The 26,529-nt window shown below is 36.4% G+C and overlaps 4 protein-coding genes across 15 annotated transcripts; all 4 read left to right on the top strand.

Moving 5' to 3' along the window:
• The first annotated feature begins 25 nt into the window (after positions 1 to 25).
• Positions 26 to 2,970, top strand: LOC103451736 (D-aminoacyl-tRNA deacylase). The gene is made up of 8 exons (XM_008391159.4): positions 26 to 299; positions 360 to 689; positions 783 to 846; positions 1,196 to 1,248; positions 1,429 to 1,484; positions 1,617 to 1,691; positions 2,234 to 2,431; positions 2,627 to 2,970. The coding sequence occupies exons 1-8, from the start codon at positions 195 to 197 to the stop codon at positions 2,712 to 2,714; spliced, it is 969 nt and encodes a 322-aa protein (XP_008389381.1). The 5' UTR covers positions 26 to 194; the 3' UTR covers positions 2,715 to 2,970.
• Positions 2,971 to 12,112: 9,142 nt separating this feature from the next.
• Positions 12,113 to 17,221, top strand: LOC103451732 (uncharacterized). 12 transcript variants are annotated; one of them, XM_008391151.4, is made up of 7 exons: positions 12,113 to 12,474; positions 12,914 to 12,970; positions 13,728 to 13,803; positions 14,474 to 14,554; positions 14,847 to 15,655; positions 16,005 to 16,915; positions 17,022 to 17,221. In XM_008391151.4, exons 4-7 carry the CDS (start codon positions 14,545 to 14,547, stop codon positions 17,128 to 17,130), a joined length of 1,839 nt encoding a protein of 612 aa, XP_008389373.2. In that variant the 5' UTR covers positions 12,113 to 12,474; positions 12,914 to 12,970; positions 13,728 to 13,803; positions 14,474 to 14,544; the 3' UTR covers positions 17,131 to 17,221. The 12 variants fall into 12 exon arrangements, with proteins under 12 accessions (XP_008389373.2, XP_028947033.1, XP_008389374.2 ...); XM_029091200.2 differs by having other exon boundaries at positions 12,113 to 12,747; positions 14,474 to 14,537; XM_008391152.4 differs by having other exon boundaries at positions 12,113 to 12,747.
• A 1,518-nt stretch (positions 17,222 to 18,739) lies between these two features.
• LOC103452308 (uncharacterized) lies at positions 18,740 to 20,495 on the top strand. The gene is made up of 4 exons (XM_008391813.4): positions 18,740 to 18,991; positions 19,095 to 19,162; positions 19,318 to 19,381; positions 20,007 to 20,495. Exons 1-4 carry the CDS (start codon positions 18,877 to 18,879, stop codon positions 20,192 to 20,194), a joined length of 435 nt encoding a protein of 144 aa, XP_008390035.3. The 5' UTR covers positions 18,740 to 18,876; the 3' UTR covers positions 20,195 to 20,495.
• Positions 20,496 to 23,084: 2,589 nt separating this feature from the next.
• On the top strand, positions 23,085 to 26,070 carry LOC103451731 (uncharacterized). The gene is made up of 6 exons (XM_008391148.4): positions 23,085 to 23,668; positions 23,757 to 23,863; positions 24,128 to 24,225; positions 24,579 to 24,790; positions 25,426 to 25,484; positions 25,693 to 26,070. Exons 1-6 carry the CDS (start codon positions 23,287 to 23,289, stop codon positions 25,723 to 25,725), a joined length of 891 nt encoding a protein of 296 aa, XP_008389370.3. The 5' UTR covers positions 23,085 to 23,286; the 3' UTR covers positions 25,726 to 26,070.
• The last annotated feature ends 459 nt before the right edge of the window (positions 26,071 to 26,529 follow it).

Raw genomic sequence — 26,529 nt, 5'->3', positions numbered from 1 at the left:
AAATACACAAACCAAGCGACCACTTAATCAGTGTGCTTTCTTGATGTCGTTTTTAAAACCAGCGGACGACCCCCTTTTAAAACCAGCGGACGGCACCACGTTTTAAGGCGATATCTCACTTCATTGCCAGTCGCGGGAAAATAGTAAACAAAAGCTTCTTTCCCCTTCGCAACGCAGCCGCAAAAACCACAAAGATGGTGACGCTGATCGTGGCGACGACCACCGACCCGGCCTCTGTCAACCCGGCCAAGGCCCTCCTAGCCATGCCCGGCTGGGACCCCTCCCCTTCTTGTTTACAGGTTTGCTAATAACCTTCGCCTGATCACCAATTAACCCTTAATTAACGAATTAATTAACAGGACATGAAGGGGTTTGGCAATGGAGGAGGAGGAGTCAGGGTTTTGCTGCACGGTAGGGGAATTGTGGAAGAAGACGACTTGGACAAGCGGTGGGAGGAGGCCACCGGCGAGCGAGTCGACGAGGTGATATTTCTGAGCAAACACACCGCCGTCTCCAACCGGCCGGCACTGACCGTGCACCCGATCGGAATCCCTCATCTGCGTGAAGGCGAGGCTGGACCGCAAGGCGGAAAGCCCGGTTGGGCTGCGCCGCCGAGCCCCCGGATTGGTCCCTGGCTCCGGCACCTGAAAAAGCTTGCCCAAGCCCACAACTTGGTTCCTGAGTTCGAGGTTTCTCACTCTCTTGCCTCCATTTTATATGTTCATCTTCCGTTTGTGGAAATTTGTGTTGTAATTTATAGTGCTTTGCGTGTTTGAATGTAGATTACTTTGGAGGGTACACATCATGGACCGGTCACGAATACACGTACTATGTTCTTGGAGATTGGTGAGTTTTTATGAACCCGATTGCTCTTATGCTTTTCAGTTGTGGAATTATATTGCATGGTGTTATCTTTTTTCGGTTGGAAGTGAGAATTATACACATTTTCGGTTGCGCAGTGTGAATGTTTGCTCCGATGCGTTTTTAGTGAACTTATGAACATCTTTTTTTGTACCTTTTGGTGATCGGTTTGTAGGATTGATTTATTTTGTTCAAGGGGTAAAGTTTACCGCTTCCGCTAAATGTAGTGTTGTAACCGCTCGGTTCGGAAGCTTCTACATGTGACATGGTTTTTCGTATTTTTTACTATGCATTTGAGGGTTTCTTGTTTTTTGATGTTACTTGGTTGATATAGGCAGCACGGATGAGTGCTGGAAGAGGCAGGATGCAGCACAAGTTATGGCTCTAGTTAAGTAGACAACTACCAATTTCAATGATTTGAGCAATTCATAGATACGTCCCGCTGTTGGTTTTTTTAACAAATACTTTTCCTCTCTTCATAATGTTTCTGGTTTTCCCTGAGCTTATAAAGTTTAATAGAACAAACAACTCATGAGAATAAATTGGTGGCAATTTCTGTGCTTTCAGTTAGTTTGGGAAGGACTTGGGCTTGGAGGGGGAGCTGCTGTTGGAAACTGGAACGGGTATGTTGATTTTCATGAAAAGCTCATGTCTTTGTTTGCAATTTTAACCAAAGTTTGATGCTCTTTTGTTTGCAATTTTAACCAAAGTTCGATGCTTCTCTAACTTCATTTTATATATTATTGGCGCTCTAGGGAGAAGGATAAGAATAAAGTTCTTCTTGGATTAGGTGGTGGACATTATGCTCCTCGGCATATGGATATAGTTCTGTAAGTTATAGTCACTTTACAGTTCGTCCATTTTCTTTCAAATATATAGCATTGGTTTCTTAGTGGCAATGTGGCATGGCATCCAGCTTTATTCTTTGTTTCAATCTGTGTGCGGTTTGATGCATACTTATTAACTGTGAACTCAACCTCTTAATTTTGATTGATTGTGTCAAAGTAAATACGGTAAATAAGTCTGCTAAAAACGAATGGGATTACCAGACTATAGATGATACTGTCTTCATCCCGTTCGGAACTTCGGGCTTGATCTGCTTCCTCCTTCCTTTTCTCTGTCTCTGCAGCTTCCGCAACACCCCTAAGTCCTGCATTACCCTCCCAGCCCCTTCTTGCTTCCTCTTACATCTCTATCAAATGAGTGTGTTGCATTTACCTTTTTTTTACATGTGAAAGTCACATTCTGTGAATATCGTATGCTAGTCTGCATGCTGTCTGGATTTGATATGTTATATAGAAATATTGATGGTAGATATAGCGAGGAGATTTGGTTTACTCCGTGAAAATAGTCCCATTCTTTGCAAGTACAGGAAAGATGGTGTGTGGGTAGGCCATCTACTTTCGGGCTATTCCTTGCCGATGGAAGATCCAAACCAGTCCAAAGCAGAAACAAATGCAAAAGATACGAAAGACATTGGTGGAACTTGGAAACAAGCGATCAAAGCAGCATTTGAGGCTACCCAGTCTGCTTTCCCTGGTGGTGAAATTATAGCTCATCTTGATCAGAAGTAAGTTAGGTTTGTTTTAAGATGTGACTTGCACGTCAAACATTTTATATGCTGAAAATTGTCGTGCGAAACACAAGAAGGTAGAAGGCTAGAACCCTTATGCAAGCCAACGACCGTTGATTGCAGGGATTGGATCCTCTTGTAGAAGTATTATTGCCAAGTTATCTTATACGACTTTTTGATTGTTCATTGCAGGAGTTTCAAAAGCTGGCAAAAGAATGCTATAACGGCTTTCCTAGGCGAGCAGAACATCAAAATTGGCAAACCCAACGATTTCTACTAAATCTGATGAATCCCATGGACATATAGTTCTATTTTTACCCAATTTTACTACACAGATTACGGCTGTTGCTAAATGGTAAATGAAGCAGGAAGCAAATATGAATTATGAATGAAATATGTATATGTTTTTTCAAATCAGTTTGTCATTGTGATGTGATGTAATTTTGGATTTGAGGCTTGAGTAGAGCCAGACGTCAATGAAATTATGAAAACCCAATGCAAGAAGAAACTAAAAGACCAAAGCCCTTGACTTGCTATTCGGAAGAGTTACTTCATACTATTGTCCGTGTGGCGACATCTTAAGTTAATCCTGTATTATTATTTATTTTAATTCCTAGACATAACAATGCGTAAATTGTTTTAAATACTGTTACAGTGACACTCCTGCATTGGAGTTTTCTCACCTTTGAGACCCTAAAATATAGTGAACTAAAGAAGCAGTCATGGCTTTCGTGAATAAACCATTCCTTGGTCTGAAGGGCCGGATTAGTCTCCATCAGTGTGGTTACGTGATTAAGTTTCTCTATGTTGTCAAATGCCATTTGTCATGCCTATATTTAGTCTTACATAGACAGCCCAAGTGGGAAATTTTTCTTCATTTTTTTTAGGTGGGAGTCAGCTATAAAGTTTGAGCTGCAAGTTTTATTTTTTCTCTTTTGACAATAGTGATGATCATGATGGAGTGGGTTTGACAAAATATTTGTGTTTTTACTTTAATAATGATTAAGCTTTCGTTTAATGATCGTTTCGTTTTAGTTTTTAGTTTTTGTGTTTGGGATTCGGGGAATGGAGATAAGAAAAGGGGGAAGGAAGGATGGTAGTTTATACAGTTGTAGAATAAACATACAAGGACAGGCATACAAACGAAAACAAAAAATTATGTTAAAGTTTCTTTCATTCATTCATTCTTTTTTTTCCCCCTTCTTTTCTCTCCTTTCACCCTGTCAGCGGCCAAAACACAAAAAGTTGAAAAACTAGAAACGAAAAACGAAGTAATTATTCAATTTTAAGAAATGCGAAGTAGACTTTCTGAAAATGAGATTGTTTATGGACTCTTTACCACTTCATGTTTTTTATATAATATTTTATAATGTTGACAAAAAAATTATACCAAAAAATAGATAATAAAGTCCGTAAAAAGTTTTATTTCTAAGAAAATCTCCCCCGCATTTCTTATTTCATAAATATGGTTTGGTTGAGAAAAGGGTATTAGTAAGAAGATACAGCGTATGTGGAACATTTATCTGTAAGTTTCCACCTAATTTTTGCTTCTTATATTAGCACGCCAAGTGTCAACTATTTTGAAACATGCATATTGGAACCAGGTCCTTTTTCTAGGCATCATGTGATCGTGATCGTTTATCGTATATCGTGTGGTCATTTTTCGTTAGGTACTATTTATATTTAATTTTAAATTTTAAATTTTGAAATGATTTCTGACCGTACAATATATGATGAACGATCACGATTACGATCTCGAAATCCCTAGAAAAAGGATCCGACGAGACGAGGATCCTTTTCCCATAGCATATTTTATGTCAACTTTTTTTAATCATGCATATTTTATATTAAATTTTTTTAATCACGCAAGGACAGAGAGATAAACAAAGTCTTTAAGAACCCTCCAAGTATTAAAAAGATAATTAGTAAGAATGCAATCCAATGCCATCACAGATCGCCTGATCGAGCATGCAGCACCAGGTCATTGCTTTCCATAGTTCATCAGGTAGGAGAAGTCAACAATCCAAGTGCCAAAACCTATCCTTTCTCTCGTTGACATCGTTGGCAACACCTCCACCATTGGATCAAGCTGCATATGACATTGTTTACTCTCTCTCTCTCTCTCTAATATATATATGTATATATATATACCCTTTATGTAAAGGGATCCCTATGTTTTTAAAAACATGGGGATTATGTGTGGGTTCCAATCCACATCGAACTTTAACAATCCGAACCGTTTATTTTGTAAGTCTCGATTCATAAATCATCATTGCAAAAATTCAATTTAATCTGAAATCATTTGCTTATTTAATTATCAAGATAAAATTTCGTTGTTTCTTATATAACAAAATATTTGTTAATTTTTATGAACTTAATTAGATGTCTTAAACATTTACGATTTGGCTAATATTTTGCAAGGATGATCTATGAGATGTAACTTGAAAAATAAACCGTTCAAATCGTTAAAATTCGATGTGGTGTGGATCCTACAACTAATCCCCATTTTTATAAAAAAAAAATGGGGATCCATTCCCTTAAAAGTTTCCTATATATAAGGTGACATGCGCTTTATGCAAAAGGATCTCTATTCTTTTTTCAAAAAATGGGGATTAGGTGTGAGGCCCACTCCACATTGAACTTCAATTATCCGAACCGTTTAGTTTATAAGTCTCGATTCATAGATCATCCTTATAAAAATTCAATTCAATCCGAAATTATTTGCCTATTTAACTATCAAGATAAAATTTCATTGTTTCTTATATAACAAAGTATTCGTTAATTTATTTGAACCCAATTAGAATTCTTAAATATTTCTTATTTGGCTAATGTTTTGTAAGGATGATTTATGAGGTGCAATTTGAAAAATAAAGGGTTCAGATTGTTAAAGTTCTATGTAATGTAAACCCTACAACTAATCCCTATTTTCATTAAAAAATGGAGATTCCTCCCCTTAAAGACTTCCTATAGGGTGGTTGGTGCTTGATTTGGAAACTTTGGCCTCCTGGGACCAGGTAACAGCCCATCGATCGACCATGTCACTTTCACATTTGTAGGGGTTATATTCTGGGGGAGACGCAACTCGGGTAGAAACACAAAAAAAATTGTTATTGTCTTCTGGGATATAAGCTTAATTGCCGTTTAGAAATAGATATGCTTCTTTTATTTAAGAGAAACTTTGGATGCGGTTCTTAATCATGAATATTATTTTATTGAAATCTTGTTAGTTTTTAATTTTTTATCGAGGTCCCTGAAGTTAAAGTGATAATTTATTTTTATGTACGTTACTATATTTTTTTTAATTAAAAATTAGAAATTTTAGTTATCTATATAAATGAGATTTTAAATAAAAAACCATAATTTGTGGGATTAAAAATATTAAAATATAAATATACTATTGTGTGTGTGTGTGTCAAAATTAACCAAAAAAATTATTGTATCAAAACATGGGTACATTCTTCAAAATCACAACAACAAAAAAAGATATTAAGCTTAATAATATTAGTAAATTTCTTCGATTAAACTTGACATGAATACATTTTAAAATCAAAGAAAAAATAATGTACCCATATAAGTTTAAAAATGGATTAGAAAAAATTTTGAATAGATTTTATATTAAAAAAAGGGTACATGTTACATATAACAAATTGATATATTTAATAATGAGTACATTTTAAGATTAAAAAGTTTTGCATGAATGGGTACATATAATTAGCATGGGTACATTTAGCAAAAACAAAGTACAAATAAAAAAAATATGGGTACAAATACAAATAAACTTTAAAAAATGTAGGTACAAAAAGAAATTAATATATGGGTACAAATTAAAATTGAAAAGAAAATTGGTACAAATTAAAAATGGGTACAAACTAAAACTAAAAATATATGATAAAAAATTTAGTCATAAATATAAATATGCTAATTGTAACATTTTAAACATTAAATGAATATATTTAGAATTAAAAAAAAATATTATTATTGAAATAATTAACGATGTTATTAATACCCAAAGACATTGATAAAAAAATGAAAAGGAATAGGATTTTAATAAATAGAGTAGCAAAATGAAGGATGAGAACCTAATTTCTCCTTTATTTAATTTATTTGATGGTGGTTGCGTAAGTAGGACAAGGATTGTCTGCCCTCCCACTTCCGGTGCCCTCTGTGGCCTCCTGTTTGTGTGGTCACGGTTAAGCCACGTCAACATTTTATATTATTATTTATTTTTGTCTTATTATCTCAATAAAAAAATAATATAAAATATTGACGTGACTTAATCATGACCACATAAAACAAGAAAATACAAAAGGGCACTAAAAATGGAGAGGGCAGACAATTCTTGTCCGCGTAAGTATCCCCCATCGTCTAGCGGTTCAGACATGAGAAGAACGAGGGTCAGATTCTTGTCTTGGTGCTAGAGTAAGGTGTTCTATCACTGAAGTTATGAATCTCGGTAATAACGAATGCATGTAGAACTGGACACATATGCATGCATGCATAGTGTTTTGTCTTTATGATTATATAGCATGGTTTGGTGGGAACTCTATGAAATTAATGTTTGATTGGAAGAAAATTAGGCACGCAATCTTGTACCAGATTTTGTTGGTCTGTATGTGTCCGACGTGTTGTATTTTTAGTGGAATTGTTGGTACTGGTCATGTTGGTGAGTAGATTTAAGTTCATACTAAAACGAGAGAATTGATAGATTTGTGGTCCAAATTATAGGTATTTTTATTAATTAATTTGGTGGAATTAATTTGTTTGGGTAGGGGAGTTGGTATGAAATGATTGCTCATGGAACAGCAGAAATATTGTTTCTCCGGCTTTCAAAAAGGATTGTTGTGATGAAATCGGATTCATTTTATATAATAATAAAAAATAAAAATAAGTACTACTTATATAGTCATGTTGGTAGAGGTAACGCCAATAGTGGTTGTTTTTCTTATTTGAATTGTTAAGAACTGAAGGTGGGGTACCTTATTATTTCATGTATATAAAATTATAAATACATCTTTCCTTAAACATAATACTTCAATTTTAAAGATAATCTTGCCACTTATAAATGAAAATCTCAATTTTGATTTCAATGGATGCGAGTTCAATATATAATCGTAGCTGACTCATTTCTTATTGTATGACTTATACGTTTTGTCTATGTACGTATTACCCCTATATCACTAACACAAAAAATAAAAAGCTAAACGTTATATCAAACAGACTTTTAACATCATTTATCATTAGGGAGAGGGGAAGTTATCCCATTTCAGGGCCACGACATATCACAAGTCTTTTTGAGGACTTATAGATGGGGTCTTAGTTTTTTTTTTTTTTTTTTTTTTTAATACAAATCACACACTAAGAGGGATTACTAGAAGCGAGACTCGAATCTAGACGTTGATCTAACAAAGAGAACCATATCCTCACTATCTCAACAAACCCTCATTGACACATTATGTATGGTTTACAAGAACCGAGATGACTAATATAAAAAAGTCAATCTGTTTTCATAAATATAGTTAATTGTGTGACCATTAAAAAGAAAGGAAAACTAATGAAAAGGGCTTGAAAACTTTGAGTTTTAATGATAAGGACAAAATAAAGGGTAAAGTGAATAGTACCAAGATTGACTTTTTAGTGTAAAAATGTGGTTTTTCGTTAAAGTGAACAGTATCGGGTGCTTTTCGTTAAAGTTCCCTAAAAAGAATAAGTAGTTGATGTTCTCCTTCGACGAAAAAAGTTGATCGTGATTGTAAGTTGTAAGTATGAAATTATATATTCTCATAATATATTTGCATGGTTGGTTGCATGCCATGACCTATTATGACAACAACTCCAACTAGCTAGTTTGTTATAAAAACTAAAGATAATTCCTATTTAATTTCACTCTTAGATTTGCCTTGTTTATAAATTCTTCGATTGACTAAATGTGAACGATTACATTATGATTAATCATTCAGTCATCCCTAATTATATTACAAGACAATTATTTATTAATTAAGTTTGGCGTGGAAATCAAATCTCATGTTCTTAGTCCAAGCACAGAACATTTTCAACAAACTAAAGTTTGAAAATTTGGTTTGCATGCACATATATACATTTATATAACCATATAGTTATGGTGAGATATTATTCATGAAGGTGTACAAGCTTTAAAAGCTATCGACTCCCATTTTTCTCTTGTGATTTGTTTTCGTTGAATGGTGACTGAACTCTCCAGCCTCCAGCTGCTACCAGAAAAGTTTTTTCATTATTAAAAAAGAGAGGCTAACGTCGGTCGACTCAGTCCACCTGTTCATTTGTTTAATTGACTCAGTGTGGCTTTTCTATTTACAATTTTAGATTGTATAATATTGCTTCGGGTATCAATCTTGTGCACCAAATTTGAGTACCAAATCATGTAGCGTTTGCCATGGCATTAAAATTTAACTACTCAATTCCAACTTGGATTTAATTACATCTTTTCAATAAAAAGTAATTGAGGGTTAATCAATTTTAGGAAGAAAATAAGAACACTTAAAACCTAATTGATCAAAAGTCCAGCACCATCGTTCCCAAACTTTGCGGTCGCAAGTCGCACCATCGCTCCACTTCAGGCGTCTCGCTGCTCCACTTCCGTCTTGCTGCACCGCCATATCGAATATGCGTTCTCTTTGCCATTGAGTACATACACCACTGCACTTCCAATTGTAATATAAAATGTCATATTATATAATACGAGACGAACTTATTTGCAAGGGTGAAACTGAATCTAGTCTCGGGGAGTTGCAGAAAACTTCCCACTGATATATCCATGGATCATGGGCTTTGGAATGATTAAACTGTTGTATTGAAAATCTTGTTTATCCATGTTAGACGAAACATTCAGCAAAGCGGTGCGATGGCGCTACAGTCTGTCGGCGATGGAACGGCGGCGTGGAAGTGGTGCAGCAAGCCTTGGTGATGGTTGGATGATGGTAGACGACAGAACCACACACATCCGCAAATATGCAAAAATATTAACAGATGGTAAGGAAAATAAAAATACACACAGATATATTCTCCCAACGCTCCATTGCATGAAGACAACAAAAAGATGCATGAGTCATATTTTATTTAGGTTTCCTTCCTTGAGAACGACATAGAAGAAGTTGAACTCCCAAATATTTAATATTGCAAATGCAAACGCACATTGGATACTGTTACTTCCATCATAGTATCCCTACCTATAAATTTATATTTCATGAGAATTCAGTTGGGATTCCCATACGGCCACATGCAGTAGAGACAAATAAAAAAAATAGAAGAAGCAATATGCAGAACAAAAAATAAAAACATAAAAAGCAAAGAAACTCACAAAACAAAAAATACAAATTAAAGAAGTTAAGCAAAAGGAGAGTTTTGGAATCCCCATGTAATAATAAACTGATACACATGCAGAGATATTTAAATGTAAAGCCCTTTAAATTGATACATATGCATGCATCCGATGCGATCCAGGCCAGTTTTTTTTTTTAAATAATTGAATAAATAATGAAGAAATTGCATGTAACGGGTGGGAATATATATATATATATATATATATATATATATATATATATATATATATATGAATGAGAAATTTGCGTAAATACTATCAGAACTTTTAGAAAAATGTGCAAATAGTGCCAAATACCACCTGAATTACAATATTTTACAACTTACCACCCAAATTTTGTGTTTTGTAGCTATGTACCACCTGCCATTACAAAATCTGTTAACTGATGATATGTGCAATGCTAGTGTGGGCCGTATGGGAAATATATGAACAATACTAGGATACAAATACTCAAAACTCTTTATAGTCGATTCACAAAATTTCGTACTTATTATTGAAACTGTGTATATATAAGTCAATATATAAGGATCATATTTGCCAAAAGTATGAGTCACTATTATATAGTCATAAAATTGTTTAAAATCATCACCTCGTTGCTTAATGCTCATAAAGGATGAAGGCGTCACCTACCCTATACCTACTTGATCATTCTAATCCGTGAGATAACATGCAGGATTAATCTTATAATCCATACATTTGCTTGACCAGATTTGAGAGCAGTGCCAAAAACTAGTGAGATCAATCCACCGACTGACTTCCTTATCAGATATGCCAGCATGCATGCACGTATCCTAACAAACTCACTAGCTAGCGTAGCTACTTGTTCAATGTATTAATATCAATATCAATATTGGTGCAGTTGGAGATTCACCAACAAATCCATATCCTCTCGTAGTTGCAGTTGTACTAGAGTCCTAGGACTATTATTCTCAAGGAAACATCGATCCGTTTTCACGTTGCTTGCTTGCTTGCTTGCTAGCTGCTCAGTTGATGCTTGTGTTTTGGTCTCGAAGGATACATTTTTCAGACGTACTTAAAACCCAAATCACGTCGTGTGTGTGTGTGTGTGTGTGTGTGTGTGTGTGTATTGGTACTTTGATAAGGCAAATGACGTGGTTGATGTATACTGCTTTAGTTCAAGTAAAATAGTAAGTCATATGTTTTTGTATTTCAAATACAATAAAAAAAATTAAATTGTTGGGTTTGGAAAAAATACTTTTCCTAGAGGTTCAGTTTTTATGTAATCTTTTGGCTTCTCATTACTATTTTATTTTATATAGAATATTTGGTGGCAATGTGTTATTGAACTTGTTATTATCGAAACATTTGTATCGATGAACAAATTTTTTAACATGCTTAAAATATAGAGCGTTGCACTTTATATCATTATATATGTAAAAGAAAGTTAATTTTCAAGTGTCTTTATACTTGTACATTAATATGTAGGGTTGGAATAAGAGAGATGAATATGTAGTGTACCATTTCGTATTCTGAACATCCTGAAAAATGTATTGGAAGGATATGGACCAGCCAAGATGAACCCCAGATCAATTAGTTTTGGGGATGATTTGGAACCCGTGAAGCATGCAATAACAATCAATTGTACCAAATAGACAAACACAATTTCGGTAAATAATGGCCGTCGATTTGGCATGGAATTCAATCCATTATGACACCACCTTTGCTTTTTGCATCAATTCCGTCCATCTTGCCGAGTACCAACAAGAAAGCTTTGCGGTTCCCACTCCCGCCCCCCGCCACCCGCCACCCGCCACCCGCCCCCGGCGCACATTAGCAAGTACACATTCCGCCTACACGTGTGCTAGCAGCCAACCAAAACACAGTTGATGACAGAAAGTAAAAAGCTCCCTTTCAGATTACTCCCCAGAGTTGTAATCCCCTGCACCGCAAACCCGCATTGGCAATACCAAACTTGGGCTCGATTGAGATTGCTTTTGAATGAAACTCTTTTTGCTAAACGCAATTATATGTGATTTTTGATGAAACCAATTTTAGTTATTCTAAAAGTAATATCAACGAGCCCTTTGAAACTCGACCCACATTGCACGCAACTAGTCAAGGATTTTGTCTTCACTTGTTTAGAAGAGGTCTTAGATTTAACTCATACAATGAAGACTTATTGGGTGAGGATAAACCGTATTTCGTATCAATTTAACGGCTCAGATTTGTCGCTCGCAGTCTAATCAGAGAAAACTGACGGTTGGTGATCGCCAACACAGAGACTTTGAGAGTGGAGAGGATGAAACGAATTGGGTCCCACAGAGGTATATTATATAAATACCTCCAGAAAATAAAAGAACTTTGGATCCCTGAAGCGATCATGGACTTATTCTATCGACTCTAGAGAGAGAAAGAAACAGAGAGAGAGAGAGAGAAACAGAGGAGCTCATTGACTGCCGAATTGGGTTGCAGAGCAGAGCAGAGCAGAAGCAGTTTGACTCCGCATTCTCTGCTCCCCTGATCCGTCACACAGCCTAACATTCCCAAGTTTACGGCGTCAGCGTTTCCGGCGAGTCAAAGACTCAAAGTTCCGGCCTTTACTTGTTTTCAGCACGGGGTTTGGCGATTGGTGTCGTGATCATGGGGCGGTGAGGTCTGTTTGGAAGGAAGGAAAATTTTGCGGGGATTTTCATGGGAAAGTGACGGAAAGGAAAGTGGTTGACAGGTAAGACGTGAGGAGGTGAAATGAATTGAGATATTAAATGCTGAAACCAATGCCTATTAATTAGGAGAGAAGAAGAAGAAAATAAAATAAAATCCGTTTAACCATTTTTGACTCCCCTTTGAACTCTCTCTCTCTCATCTCTCTCCTCTCACTCCTCTCTCTCTCATCAAACTTTCTTCCAAAGCCTACTCCTTTTTGGCTCTCTGATTAATCATTTTTATTGAAACTTTAATTCAACTACAGAATATTTCTCTCTCTGTTCTGGGAGCTAAGGTTCATTCTCTCTCTCTCTCTCTGCCAATTTCTCTGCAGAATATAATACTGTTTTTACGATCTGAAATTATAAGAAATGGGTTTTTGTTGCTCTCAATTGGATTGAATTTTTTTGATTTTTGGGACCGATCCTTTTTCATTTGGGGTTATTTTCTTCTGGTTGTAGTTGCTTCTGAAGAGAGGAAGAGAAAGCTGCTGGTTTCTGTACTGCCAGATTGAAAGGGTACTGACTTTCTTATAATTTTTTATCTTCTGGGATCTGATTTGGATCTTTCTTATTCCCCCAACTTTTGTTTTTTGGGTTTTTTTTCTTTACAAATTTGCCCATCTGGGGTTTTCTGTAGATTTCGTAGTCTGGGGTTTTGTTTTCTTTTCCTTGGATTCCAACCAGTTGGATCTGATGAGCGTGTTGCCTGACAAATGGGTGGGTTGAGAACTGAGAATCTTTAAAGGAAGGGTCTCTTAAGACTTTTGATTTTAATATTCATTTTTTAGCTGTTGAAAGTTCGTAACTTTTTGTTGGGGTCTCAAAATGTTGGGACATTTTACCCTTTGTCTTTTTGTAGGATGAGAACTGACTTTAGGGCTCCATGGTGTCTACCAAAGTTTTTTGAGTATCAATTTCTGTCTCCCTCGTTTTTGGCTTCACGTTTAGCTTTACTATTTCTGATACTCTTTTTTGTTTTCCTATGAATATATATATATATATATATGTGTGTATTGTTTTTTATTTTATCCTATCTGTGATGAAAAACTCGATGGGTGGCATTTGTATTTTTCGTTTTTGTTTACACATGAGAAAGACGTAGGAAGACTTAGAAAGAGATTTAAGAAAAGATATTGAATAGTTGGAGTTACCGAAAGACGCACAAAACCGAGTACAATGATTTTATAGGATTTATACAGCCGACCCCACTTAATGGGGTAATGTTTGTTTACACATGAGGGCCTGCTGTGATAATTTTCTTTTGTTTCTTTAGGTTGGTTTTAGGGCTGCTATCTTGTAATCCACCATTAATCAATCCATTCCTTCCTTAATAATGTATAGAAAAAGAGGTAGTTGTGGGAAACTTCTGGCTATTAATTATTGAAGTGAGTTGTTTAGCAGCCCTTTCAATTTTATTTTCCTGATAAGTTGGGGATTCTCTTCAAGTATTTAACAGTTTTTGTTGACTCTCCTGTTTTTCTCCAACATCTTGTTTACATTGGTTCATTTACGCTTTGACACATCTTTCAGATTTTGCGCCGAGTCTTGAGATTGTGGGCTGGTTTGGTATTGCTGGGCTTTGAAAAAAAACTGCTGTGAGAATAATAAGCGGCTGTGAAATAAATCAGCAGAGTGTTTGGTAAATTTTTTTGTAAAAGTGCTTTTGGAAAAAAAAGTAGTCTGTAGTGGGTATTTTCATTAAAGAAGCACTGTAGCTCCATATGCTATGAAAAAAAGCTAGTTTTCCAAAGCTGCAAATAGCAGCTTCAGCTTATTCTCACAGCAGCTTCCAAAATAAGCCTTTTTTTTTTCAGTTTACCAAACACCTAAAACCCTCACAGCTTTTTTTCATGGGTGCTTTTTTTTTAAGCACCTCACTTCCAAACCACCCTCTTCGCGTTTTATTTCTATAACTTGAGCATCCTTGCTTCTGTTTAGCTTCCCTGTTATAAATTTTTTCAAAGCGGGATTGCATTGAATTTTTTTGCTAACCTCTGTAAATTGCATTTGGATGGGCAGGGTCCATGCTTGAAAGTATCCGTAGCCGTAGCTTTGAAGCTTTCTCCAGCTTTCCTCAATCTATGTAATCCATGAAACTTGGTAATCACTGGTTATTTTTCATTTCGGTTTTGACCACTTTGTTATTGAACTCTTGCAGGTGCAGCAGACATCTTATTTATGAACTTTTGTAGTGTTCTGTGTAGTTTTATCTTGATATCTTATGTTACGTTGCGTAGGGCTATTTTCTCGATTGTGCCTCTATTTCAGCTTTTCATGACGTAGTTTCAGAGTTATATAATACTCATCTGCAATGTGTTCTTAGTAGGTAGAAAATGAATGCCATAATGCTCAGGTTTCTCTGGCACTGATGGTTTGCTTTGATGTCTTGCAGAGAGAGAACCAGTGTTTGGCCACTTATCTATAAGCCACAAGCCTGATTCTAATCCTTTTAATTGCAATGACATTACTTTGGACACCGCGGGATTACAGTCAATAAATTGGACCATGAAGGAAAGTCAGAACAGGGTTTCGTGTGGTTCAGAGGTCAATGAAGAAGATGCTGGTCAAGTACCTTGTATGAGAAATGGCTTTTCTGTATCAAATTTTGACTGCTCAAAGATTCTGGATGACTTGGAAAATAGTAATGAAGACGCAGCAGTAAAAGGTTTTGGGTCACCATATGCTCGTTCTTCTGAAAATTTTGAAGCATTAGAGAAGGAATCGGATTATTTTATGGACAAAAGTGTTACAGAATGTGAGCTTCCAGAATTGATAGTTTGTTACAAAGACAGCAGTTGTAATACAATTAAGGACATATGTATTGATGAGGGAATGCCTTCCCAAGACAAGAACTGGGTTGAAACTGGCATGGATGAGGAGGCATGCTGCACCTATTTATCTCCTGATGAGGATCAGAATAAGCAAATGCTTGAAGAACAATTGGACATCGTTACGACCATTCCTGACGGCTTTAAATCTATTACAAATAATGATTTAGAGAAGGTATTTTCCATTCCTCGCAATTCCAAGGATCTGATGGAGAGAGGCGATGCTATAAATTCGGAGAAGATCGCAATTGACGTGTCCAAAGAAATTTCGTCCCCTGCAAATGTGCTGGCAGTGCAAGAGTTGGGTGAAGGGAACCCCCAGTCTAAGTCTTCTAATAAGGACAGTAATGAAGCCAAACAAGAGACTGTTCAGGTATATCTCTAACTCCAAGTTTGTATTGTTGCATATTTTAATGTCTGCAACACTAAGAGTGGAAACTAGTTTGTGCGTAAAAGATTATTCTTCATAGGATAAATAATGAAAAAGATAACTGCTTTTGCAAATTTCCATTTGTGTGCGTTAAGTGGTTGTTGCAACGATGACCTATGTTTTTGCTGCAATTATGCAGCGTTACTGACAGTTTTACTTGCTACGAGCAACCAAAAAAATTCTCAGTGGAAGTTAGACTCTCAGCTTCATGTTTAGGAAAAGTATACTTGTGCATATAAGCTATAGACAAGAAAGTAGGAATTTGATGTGGTTTCCTGTGGTTTCAATGCAGGTTTCAAGTGAAATAGCAAAGACCGAGAGCCCTACTTTGGTTTCAGAAACTGAAGGGTCTAACCATGTTGAGAAGGAAGTATTGGTTTCTGCAGCTGAGGAATCACAGTGCCTTCTTGGTGATAGAAAGGCAGAGAACAGAAACATTATTTCTGGTTTCGATGCTTCAGCACATGTATCCATTACCGCAGATGCGCGTCCTCAAATTGGTGTCTGCGATATGCCTTTACATGATGATGGTCATGATGTCAAAAATGACAATATCTCTGATTCAGAGGTCGTGCCCAGCCAAGTTCAACAGTGTTTAGCACCCATGGTTACTGGAAGAGAAGAGTGTCCTGAGAATGGTGTACATCTCGATACTAGAAATACGTCCAATGTTGATGATGACATTTCTGATTCAATGCTTGTTTCAAGCCATGTTCAACATTGTTTACCACCTGTGGCTACTGGAAATGAGGAGTGTCCTGAAATTGGTGTCTGTCAAAATCTCGATATTTTAGATACGGCCAAGGTTGATGATGACATTTCTGATTCAAAGATTGTTTGGAGCCAAGTTCAACATTGTTCAGCTTCTCCAACTATTGCCAGAGATGAGTGCCCTGAGAATGGCATCTGTCAATGTCCCGAAACTTCAAATACATCCAAGGTTGATGACATCTCTTATTCCAAAGTCGTTTCAAGCCAGGTTCAACATTGGTTAGCTCCTGAAACTTCATATCAATACATGGGGGAAGATGTGAATGCTGATACACAGAATGCTCCACTCCAATTTCAGCGCGGTCTAGGAGAGTCGAGTTTCTCAGCTGCTGGTCATTTCTCGAATTTCATAGCCTCAGGTCCCTATTCTGGCAATGTCTCCCTTCGATCAGAAAGCAGCACCACCAGCACCCGCTCTTTTGCCTTCCCCGTGTGAGTAACCTCTCTAACCCCTTCCTCTCTTTTGTTTCTCTAACCACTATCAAGTTCCTGGAACACACAACTGACACCACATTCATATTCCCTCTTTGGCATGCAGATTACAGTCCGAGTGGAACAGCAGTCCGGTTAGAATGGCGAAAGCTGACAGGAGGCATTTGCGTAAACATAGGGGTTGGAGGGGTTGTTTTCTTTGCTGTAGATTCTGATACTCTCCAAATGCTGTAATTAATTTAAGCCAGAGTAAATGCTCCATCATTTTTCTTAAGCCAGAGTAAATGCTCAATCATATTTATATCACATCTTTTATATTATCATCGTCAATACATACAACATGTTTTCTGCCGCTTGGAGTATAATTTGCAGTAGGTTTACAGGAGTGCCATGCTTTTTGTTATGCGTGCGCTATAAGGTGTAACCGTGGAAGCAATGATTTATTTCATGGGAAAACTAATGAAAAAAAGTTTGAAAACTTTGAGTTTTAAAGAAAATGAAAATATAAAAGGTAAAGTGAATGGTACCAAGATTGAATTTTTAATGTAAAAATATGGTTTTTTATTAAAATTAAAAGTACGATAAACTTTAACGAAAAGTTCCATTATTTTGTTCGTTTATCTTTCTTTTCCATTTTTTACCCATTTTGGATGGCTTATCGGTACGTGTTGGTTTGCTTATAAAGTCTGGCCCAAAAATTATTCAAATCCCACCCTATTTAGTGTTCATTTGAGATTGCTTATCTAGAAAGCAATAATGTCCGACATAAGTGCTTTTATTATAATACATTGAAATCTTTGTTAAAAATCTAAGTGCTTATTATAAAAGCACTTGGAAATGATTTTTGAAAATACATCTGATATGTGTATCTCCAAAAAGTGCGTTTATTAGCTTGAAGCACTTTTGAGATTTTTTCCCTAACGCATTCATGGTGTTTTTTTATTATTAAAAAATGCTTTTAATCTTCTAAAAATAACACCAAACAGCCCTTAATGTCAAACCTACAGAAGCACATATAATATGCTTTCACATGATTCACTTTCAAGCGTTTTTTTTTTTATAAAACATTTGTTGCGCTTCTAATACTTGCATAAGCAAGCTGAATTAGAGGCCTATCAAGCCTGTGCCAGTAAAAAAGAAGGGCAAAAAAAGTAGTAGCTTCTTATGATGATTGAAGGCAGGTATGGGAAATTGAGTCTTGAAGCTGGTCATGTTATTGTTTTCAATCCTGCTAGGCTGGTCGCTCATCAAGCAGAAAGAATTTAAATGTGACCTACAAAATGAATGATTCATCGACGCATATGAGGTGGTCTTTCACCTTTTGAGCTATGCAGGGGTTGGGAAGTGATGGAATGGAAAAGCACACAATGTAACTATCGAATAATTTCTTTCTCCAAATGGAAAGAAAGGGGTTGAGTCATGGTTGAAGGTAAAAGACGTATTATCATTTTGCAAAATAAATACATGCATCTTTCGTGATTTCACTATAACATCTCAAACTAATAATACAATGTTATACGAGAATAAACTTATATTATACGAAAAGAAACTTGCCTTTGATATTGTATAATTGGCTCAAAACACCACCCTAACAATATTCTTATTATGCATAAGTTTCTTCGATAATAGGATTTACATGCGCCATCAGTATTTGGAGGTGTGAAACTCATAAGATTGTTAGAAAATAGAAACAAAGTGAAAAAGGCCCTACTGAATAGTGGTATGTACTAGGTCATGACAAAACCAACCCGAATGGTGTGAAAACCTTTTTAAAAAGGAAAGCATAGTTAATTTGACAAAACAGTTCCTCTGCTTGTATTGGAACTCTCCGTTTTGTGCTCTGTGTATCTCTCTCTCTCTCTCTCGACCAGCTACCACTACAGTTGATTGATATAAATCACAGGCCATACCCACAAAAGAAGTATATATATCAGTATTTACGGTTAATCTTAGATAGTATTATGGAGATGGCATTCTTCACTTTTCTTTGCATTCTATTTCTCTCCACTTTGCTAATTACACCCAGCTGTGCTTCTCTGCAAACTCAACTTCTACCATCGAACAAACAAGCTGCAGGTATTCTCTCCCTCTCTCTCTCTCTCTCTCTCTCTCTCTCTCTCTCTCTCTCTCTCTAGGTTATATCTGGGACTCTGAGTAACCTTTTAACATTGTGATGCAGCCAAGAACGAACTGCAAGTTTCTCTCCCTACACTGCCAAGAAAACTTAGGTTCACTGTTAAAGTAACTGTAAGAATAATCTTTCCTTGGAACATTAGTAACTCGAATAAAAGTGTATATATATATATACACACACTTCTTAGCGCGTGCTTATGAAATTCATATCACTTCTTAACTTCATCTCCCTCACCCGCATATATATTATGTGAAATATTTACATGCAGGTTGCAGAACAAGAAGGTAAAGATTACTCAGCCTACAGCAACCATAAGGAAAATGCTTTAGCAGGTATAATGCTTGTTCAATTTGCTTACACTAATAGTGAAATTGTTGTAACACATAGATTAAAGCTGAAATTTTGGCAAACATCAATTGTAGCTAGTTTTTTCTTTTGTTCAAACAGTTCCAAATTTGACAAACGTGCATGTAGTAAGGAAATACTTAGTTCTATACATGTAAGGTTTCATTCTTCCGTGATAAATCATAATATGATGTGTGCAGAGACTTTTCGTTTTGTAGTTAATAATACTTTTGCATATTGGTCATACTGTAATTCATAGAATAGGAGGTGTAAGGAGCCGAGTAGTGTTCATGTAGCAACTGATTTCAAATTTTCAAATTTATTCTCTCCTCAACTTAATACTGAAGTATTTAGTTGCGTGGAAATCATTTTCACAGTCTTCTTTTTTATGCACACTCATGTTTATTTATGACCTTTCGCCTCAAAGAAGTAAAAAGATCAACGGACAAAAATAGACAAGAGCATGTAGAAGGCTCTTAGTTGCAACTTGCTAGTATGAATATTTAATTTTTCCAAGTAAGAATCTAAGGTAGTCAATGACCTCTGTCATGTATCATATCTAGACATGTTTTTGAGTAAAATATTAAGTACTTACTGTCATTGACTTTTCAGGTGGTAAGAAGCCAAGAACCCAGAAAGAAGAAGATGAAAAAGTGCAGGTAGTGGAAAGAAGCAGATCAGCAGAAACAAGGCAGGAACGGATGGAGAAGGAGGACACGCCAGAGTTCTTCACAATGGATTATCAGAGTGTAAGACGACGAAGTCCCATACACAACTCCTTCCCTGCAGTTTCTCCATGAAACATGCATGCCTGTTGCCTGTTGCCTGTTGCCGTGGACAGATACTGATAGAAATTAGAACAAAACACTTTGGATACGTTAATGCTAGGGTTTGTAATTAGGGAGGAAAATGAGGAGTGTGTGTTTTTTTAAGCATCTCTTGTGGCCGACATTAAGGAGCAAAACCCAAGATTTGTTGCTAACTAGGATGAGGTCCCCAAATTAAATTATTAATGTTGTTTTTGTGGAGTTGGTAGGTCTTTGGAGTAGTCAAATGAGGGCTACAAACCCCAACATTTGGTAACATGCTCTCACAGGAATTGCAAACTATATATTATAGTTAAGTATTTATTTATATTGCATATCTTTGCGGGTTAAAGTTAGTTGATCAAAACAATGTTTTTGGTCTTTTGTTTCGGAATAGTGATACATTTATCATATATTTGTACAATCACTTGTATCATCTCTCTAATAGAGATAGAACTCGCAAACACATGTGAGTCTCATTTCTATCAGAAAGATGATACAAATGCTAGTATAAATAGATGATAGGAATAATATTTTTGTTTGTTTCGACTTGGATAGCTCTCTTGCTCTCTCAATAGTTTAAAGTAGTTTAAAATATTGCATTGTGTGAATAAAATATATATATATATATATATATATATTTGTATAAGACAATTAGTTCGAGAGAAATGCTAAGGAGGTTATTTCAAAAGTAGAACTCTTCATAGACTCTCTATCATACCATGCTTTTAACACAATGATTTTATAGTGTTGATATGAGAATTGACATTAAACTATGATGTGACACAGAATTCATAAAAAATTTCACTTTTGAGACAATCCCTTTAGCATTTCTCTTAGTTAGAAACCAACATTGATTTGTGTGCTTATGCTTGATTATGGTAAGCAAGTTTTGTTATGTAGCGCAGAAGTGGGTGGAACAGCATCCTTGGTAGACTCTATGGCAATAGTTCCGTACAATTGTCAACTAGTTAATCAAGGGAAGAGATCATCTCCAGACGTCTTCCACCAAGTCCATTAAACCCAGTAATCTGGGTCATTAAAATTTAATCTAACGGCTAAAGTTATTATAATTTTAAAAAAAAAAACCCTTATTTTTAACGGTTTGATCAAATTTCAAAAATCAAAATTACTGAATTTGGTGGAAGAGATTTCTGGATCTCTTCCCGTTAATTAAGCTAGCTTCTTAATCGAATGAATTATATATACATGTGTTTCTAGTTTCAGCTTTGAAAGGTGCCAAAGATCCATGATTCCGTTGTCCAAAAAAAAAAACAAAAAAGAATCCATGATTCCAATACTTTGACCCAATATACTGCAAAGCACGTTGTTAAGGTCCTTTCGACTATTAAAATGTACAGGCCTGAGAAAGGCCTAATAAATGCCTAAAGAAGAATAAAATGACCAATATCCAAAGTTAAAAAAAGAGACCAAGGCCTAATAGAACTACAAATTGCAGCTCCGACAAAAACTTGTAGAAAGAGAAAAATGGCGTGTGAATATCATAAGGAAATTTGCATGGGAGATTGAGCGTCTTGGGCTTTGTATGGCTATAACATGTAATCTGGGATGCGGCTGTAATGAGCGCCACGGACAACCGTTCAATGGCCTAGTTTGTTAGCAAAGAGGTCGAGCATTTCCTCATAGAGTACTTTTCGGTAAGTTGGCAAATTGACAATTTTATAGCACTACGGTAAGGCACTCGGAAAGAGTTGGCCCAAGAAAGCATGCATTTAGACATGAACCAATGTCACTTTGTTACCATGTGTCGCTAGGGAGTGTAGGAGAGTAGTTAGCAAGTCATGTCTACGTACTTGGTTCATTAAATGCGAAGGGGGTGAAGTCCTTGAGTCTGGGACTTTTGATGCTCGATGAGGGCATATATAAAGGGGGTGATTACCTCTTACAAGTGGCCAGATACAAGAGAGAGAAAAAAAGATTAGACTACTACCGACGACTCCTTGTAACCAATTTTGAATATATATATATATATATATATGTATGAGCACTACAGTGGACGTAGCCCAATTTTGAGAGGCAAACCGCTTAATCCTTGTTGTTAAGTTATTACAGTTTTAATCCCGAACCCACCAAAACCAACAATACTAATCTTTGTTAACCCCCTATTTTTTAACGTTGACACACGTCTTCAAATTTGAATTTTGCTTCCATAGTCATAGATTATTCCAATCGAAGTGAAGGTTGTTGAGAGTTGGCACATATTTTATATCAACTTAAGTCATTCTTTAAACCACCCCAATGAGTCGAATCACACAATTTTGTTTGTGAATGAAAGAAATAAGCGTGTGTATTTCAAAGAAAGAGATCGATCGGAAAAGTACATCTCGATGAAACAATAAGGTTGAAAACCTTCAACAAAACAACTTTGAATATCAATTTACACTAAAGAGGGAAGTCAAGGCATTCCCTGATCTTTGAATATTTTTTTTTTGTTGACAACGAGGCATAAGTTTGAAAGAAAAGAAAAGAATATATAAGAATATCACAAGGTTAAGAGACCCATCTATATCTGCAATTAGCAACCGACGACAATAAAAAAGAGCTTGCTCAAAAGAAGACTAGATCCGAATTGCATAACAAACCTGAACTAGCCAAATCATGCTCAAAATCAGAGCGGTACGTGAGAAAATAGATATTTTATGTGCGCATTCACTATATTAATGAAAAAACAATTTTTATCTGGTGGTACCATCTACACACCATATTCTACCTTCCACACATTCTTCTCAATTTTTGACCATTGAATTAAACGAATTGAAAAATATAAAGGACAAAAATTAAAAAGAGATGTATAAAAAGTAAAAACGTGTTCATCTGTGGAAAAAAAGTCATTCAAATTCATTCACTTTCAAAAGAAAACGACAGGTCGGTTGATTTTATGGTAGTTAACGACGGGCGTTTATTAGCCGCGCCACCAAAGCGACGTCGTAGCGCTCGAGCACCTCGGGGGGGTGGCAAATCTTGAGAAACACAGTTGCTACTAGCTAAACGCTGGGACGAAACAAATAAAGGAGATAATAATTCTCCAATCAACATCCAAACGGCAAAGGAGATATCAAACGACGATGGAAGACTTGTGGAAGCGAGCCAGGACCTTCGCCGAAGAAGCGGCCAAGAAGTCCCAAACCCTAACCGCCTCCGCCAAGATCACCGACCTGGTCTCCGAAACCGCCAAGCGATCCCGCGAGTTCGCCGCCGAGGCGTCGAAGAAGGCCGACGAGATCAAGACGGCCGCGCTCAAGCAGGCCGATCAGATCAAGTCCCTCTCCGTCTCCGAGATCATTCCTCCCCAGCTCGCCTCGCTCTCGATCGTCAACTCCGCCTCCGCGTCCTCCGCCCCTGAGCCGCCCTCGCCGTCTGAGCTCAGGAAGTTCGGTGTCACCGACGATCTCAGAGATTTTGTCAAGGGACTCACTTCCGACACCTTCAAGCATTTTCCGGTCCAGGGTATTGGCCGATTTCAGTTCGTTTGTTTGTTGATTTCAGTTGAATTGCTTTGAATTGAGCGAATGTGCGTTGTTCTGAGTTGTTTCAGATGCGGCGGCGGAGGTCTCCGATGTGCCGACCACGACCTCGAATGTGAGGAAGGATCTGACGGAGTGGCAGGAGCGACATGCAACTTTGGTGCTCACTACTGTTAAGGTCAGTTTTGTAATGTGGAAAATGCTAAAGAGACCATCTTTGAGGTGGCAATAAAGTAAGATTTCATGTATTTTCGCTATCTGATTCAATTCTGATACAGCGCAACACAAACATAGTGTTAAGTTCAATGCAATCCATCTTAGCTGTATTTCGAAATTTGATTCGCCGATTTATTGCTCAATTTGATGAAGAAATGTGTTAAGTTTGTATTGATACCGTTACGGACTTGTCGAAATCTTCGTGAGAATACTGATTTTCTTGTAGGAAATTTCAAGGCTGAGATATGAATTATGCCCGCGTGTTATGAAAGAAAGAATATTCTGGAAGATATACTTTACCCTTGTGAGCAGTCATGTGGCGCCGTAAGTAGCAGTTCATTTTGGTTAAGCGGTTCTTAAATTGAGCAATAGTATTATTGAAAATTTGATGCAATTGTGTGTGTTTTCTCATTATAATTTTAAACAAGAGACGAGCAGTCATCTTGTTTTAGTGTAAGACATAGTCATGTGTTGCGAACTTGTGACTCTGTTGTTCACGAAAAGTTTAAAGATGTTTAAAAAAGAGGAAGCTTAATAGATAGATCTAGATACTTTTTATTGGGTGTTTAGAGCTTAAAAATACCTTATTTGTTATGGGGAGGGCTCTGGATTTTGGAAAATTTTAGTCTCAGTTTGTAGTCTTTTCCATGGGTGACTAACTATGAACTTATGATCAGATATGAGAAGCAATACATGGAGGAATTGAAGGTCAAGGAAGCAGAGAAACTAAAAGATGATATTGTGAAGCCAACACCTGTTGTTGGAGTGACTGACAAAGCAGAAGGATCTGAAAAGAACACAAAGCCTTTAGTTTCCAAATCATCGTCAACTGAGCAGGACTTGGATAGTTTTCTTTTGGGTGATCTTGAAGACAGTGATGGGGGTCCAGGTATAGTTCCTTTACCTTTTCACTCGTAGCCTGTGTACGATTTTGCAAGCCATGCCTGCTATGAGCTTTCCCACCATCTTTAAGTTAAAGGATGCTAATACCTTTCAACTTATTACTCTAAACTCACATATCTATTTATATTTAGTCATTATTCAATTAAGAAGTTGAAATCGCTGAACCGGTATGTAATGGCCAAAAGAGAGGTTGTAGGGGGTTAGAGTTCTGTGTGTCTTACATCTGCACAATATGAAGGCACACAAGCAGGTGGCAGGCATGGTAACTAGAAATTGTATACTCCCAATTCCCAAGCATTTAATAGGAATGATTTCATGAAACAGAACCCGACAGATTGAAATGCTTAATGAAAAACTGATGCACATTTTTCATATTTCACCTCAATATAGTAAGTTGGTTTTATTCTTGTGAGAGAATTATTTTTTATTCATCACCAATGTACTTTGATAAAAGTCTATCTGTACCCCGGGAAGCTGTGTTGTGAACAAATCCTTACTAGTCATAAGAGTCATACCCTTCCATAGTTCCTTTGTAGTTTTTTGTTGAGACAATCTCCTCGTTTTCTAGGATTTTCCTTGTGCAATTTACTCTTCCGTTTGTTGACAATTTTGTACTTTCAGATGATGGTGATGATGGTGATGGGAGCTTTGATGATGATTTTGACAAGATTGGCAATTCGGTAAGCTTCATTTATCCCATTGGTTCAGCTATGACACTTCTTTCTTTGCGGTTTTTTGAATTCTATGTTGTATTGCATCTTACATCTTTTGGGGTCAGTTTTTTACATTATCACGAAACCTCCCGCTTAGTTTGACCAACTATTTATAAACTTTCCATAAGTAGAGTACCGTGCAAATGATTTGTGCCATTTTAATGGAAACTTACAGGATGTTGAAGATGAGAAGCATGCGAAGAAATGACAACCGCAACAGAATGAAATTGCTACTATGGCATTATGAAGGAGAAAGCAAAACTAGCTTCTGTAAGACTGTAACAAATAGATCAAAGTAAAACCGAGGCGAAAGACGTCGGGCGGTATTTCTGTCTCACAATTTTTTCATTTTTTAGTTGTAGAGTTGATTACTTTGTAAAACTTGAAGTGGGACGCCATTTGAAGTCATTCATTTGTTATATTTGCCGTAGACGGTGACGGATATTGGTACCCATTTGTCTGCAAATGGGTCGACCCGATTGCTTTTTCTTGTACATATCACCTGATTATGTTACATATATATTTCGACTGTAAGAGGAGATTATGTTTGTAATGGTCTCTATCTATTTCTTTTATGCTATAATGCTAATAGCATTATCTTGTATGGCATTTATCTCGACTTATAATTAGGTCTCAAGCTAGATTCACTTGGACGGAGAGTTCGATAATTGATTATTATGATTGACTTATTGCATGGTTTTGGTCACATTTATCTCAGATTTTTTATTTTGTAATAACGGGACTATAAAATAGTAGAATGTTGCAGATGTGAGTTAGATCAATTGTCATTTTTGTCAGAGGAGTGAATGAATTCCAAGTTTGAATCCGTTTGTATTCGAATCAAATGTTTTATGAAAATAAAATAAACAGGGCTCTTTAACCAAAAGAGTAATTGAGATTCCTCATTTTGGTTCCTGACATTGGTCTTGAGATTGTCCACCATCAATCATTTTGGTTCATTTTTAATCATACAAGTGGTTGTGAGATTATCCATCGTCAATCATTTTGGTCT

Source organism: Malus domestica, chromosome 13 (assembly GCF_042453785.1).
Source record: "Malus domestica chromosome 13, GDT2T_hap1".
Taxonomy (NCBI): domain Eukaryota; kingdom Viridiplantae; phylum Streptophyta; class Magnoliopsida; order Rosales; family Rosaceae; genus Malus; species Malus domestica.
This window is presented reverse-complemented; position numbering and strand designations above follow the sequence as displayed.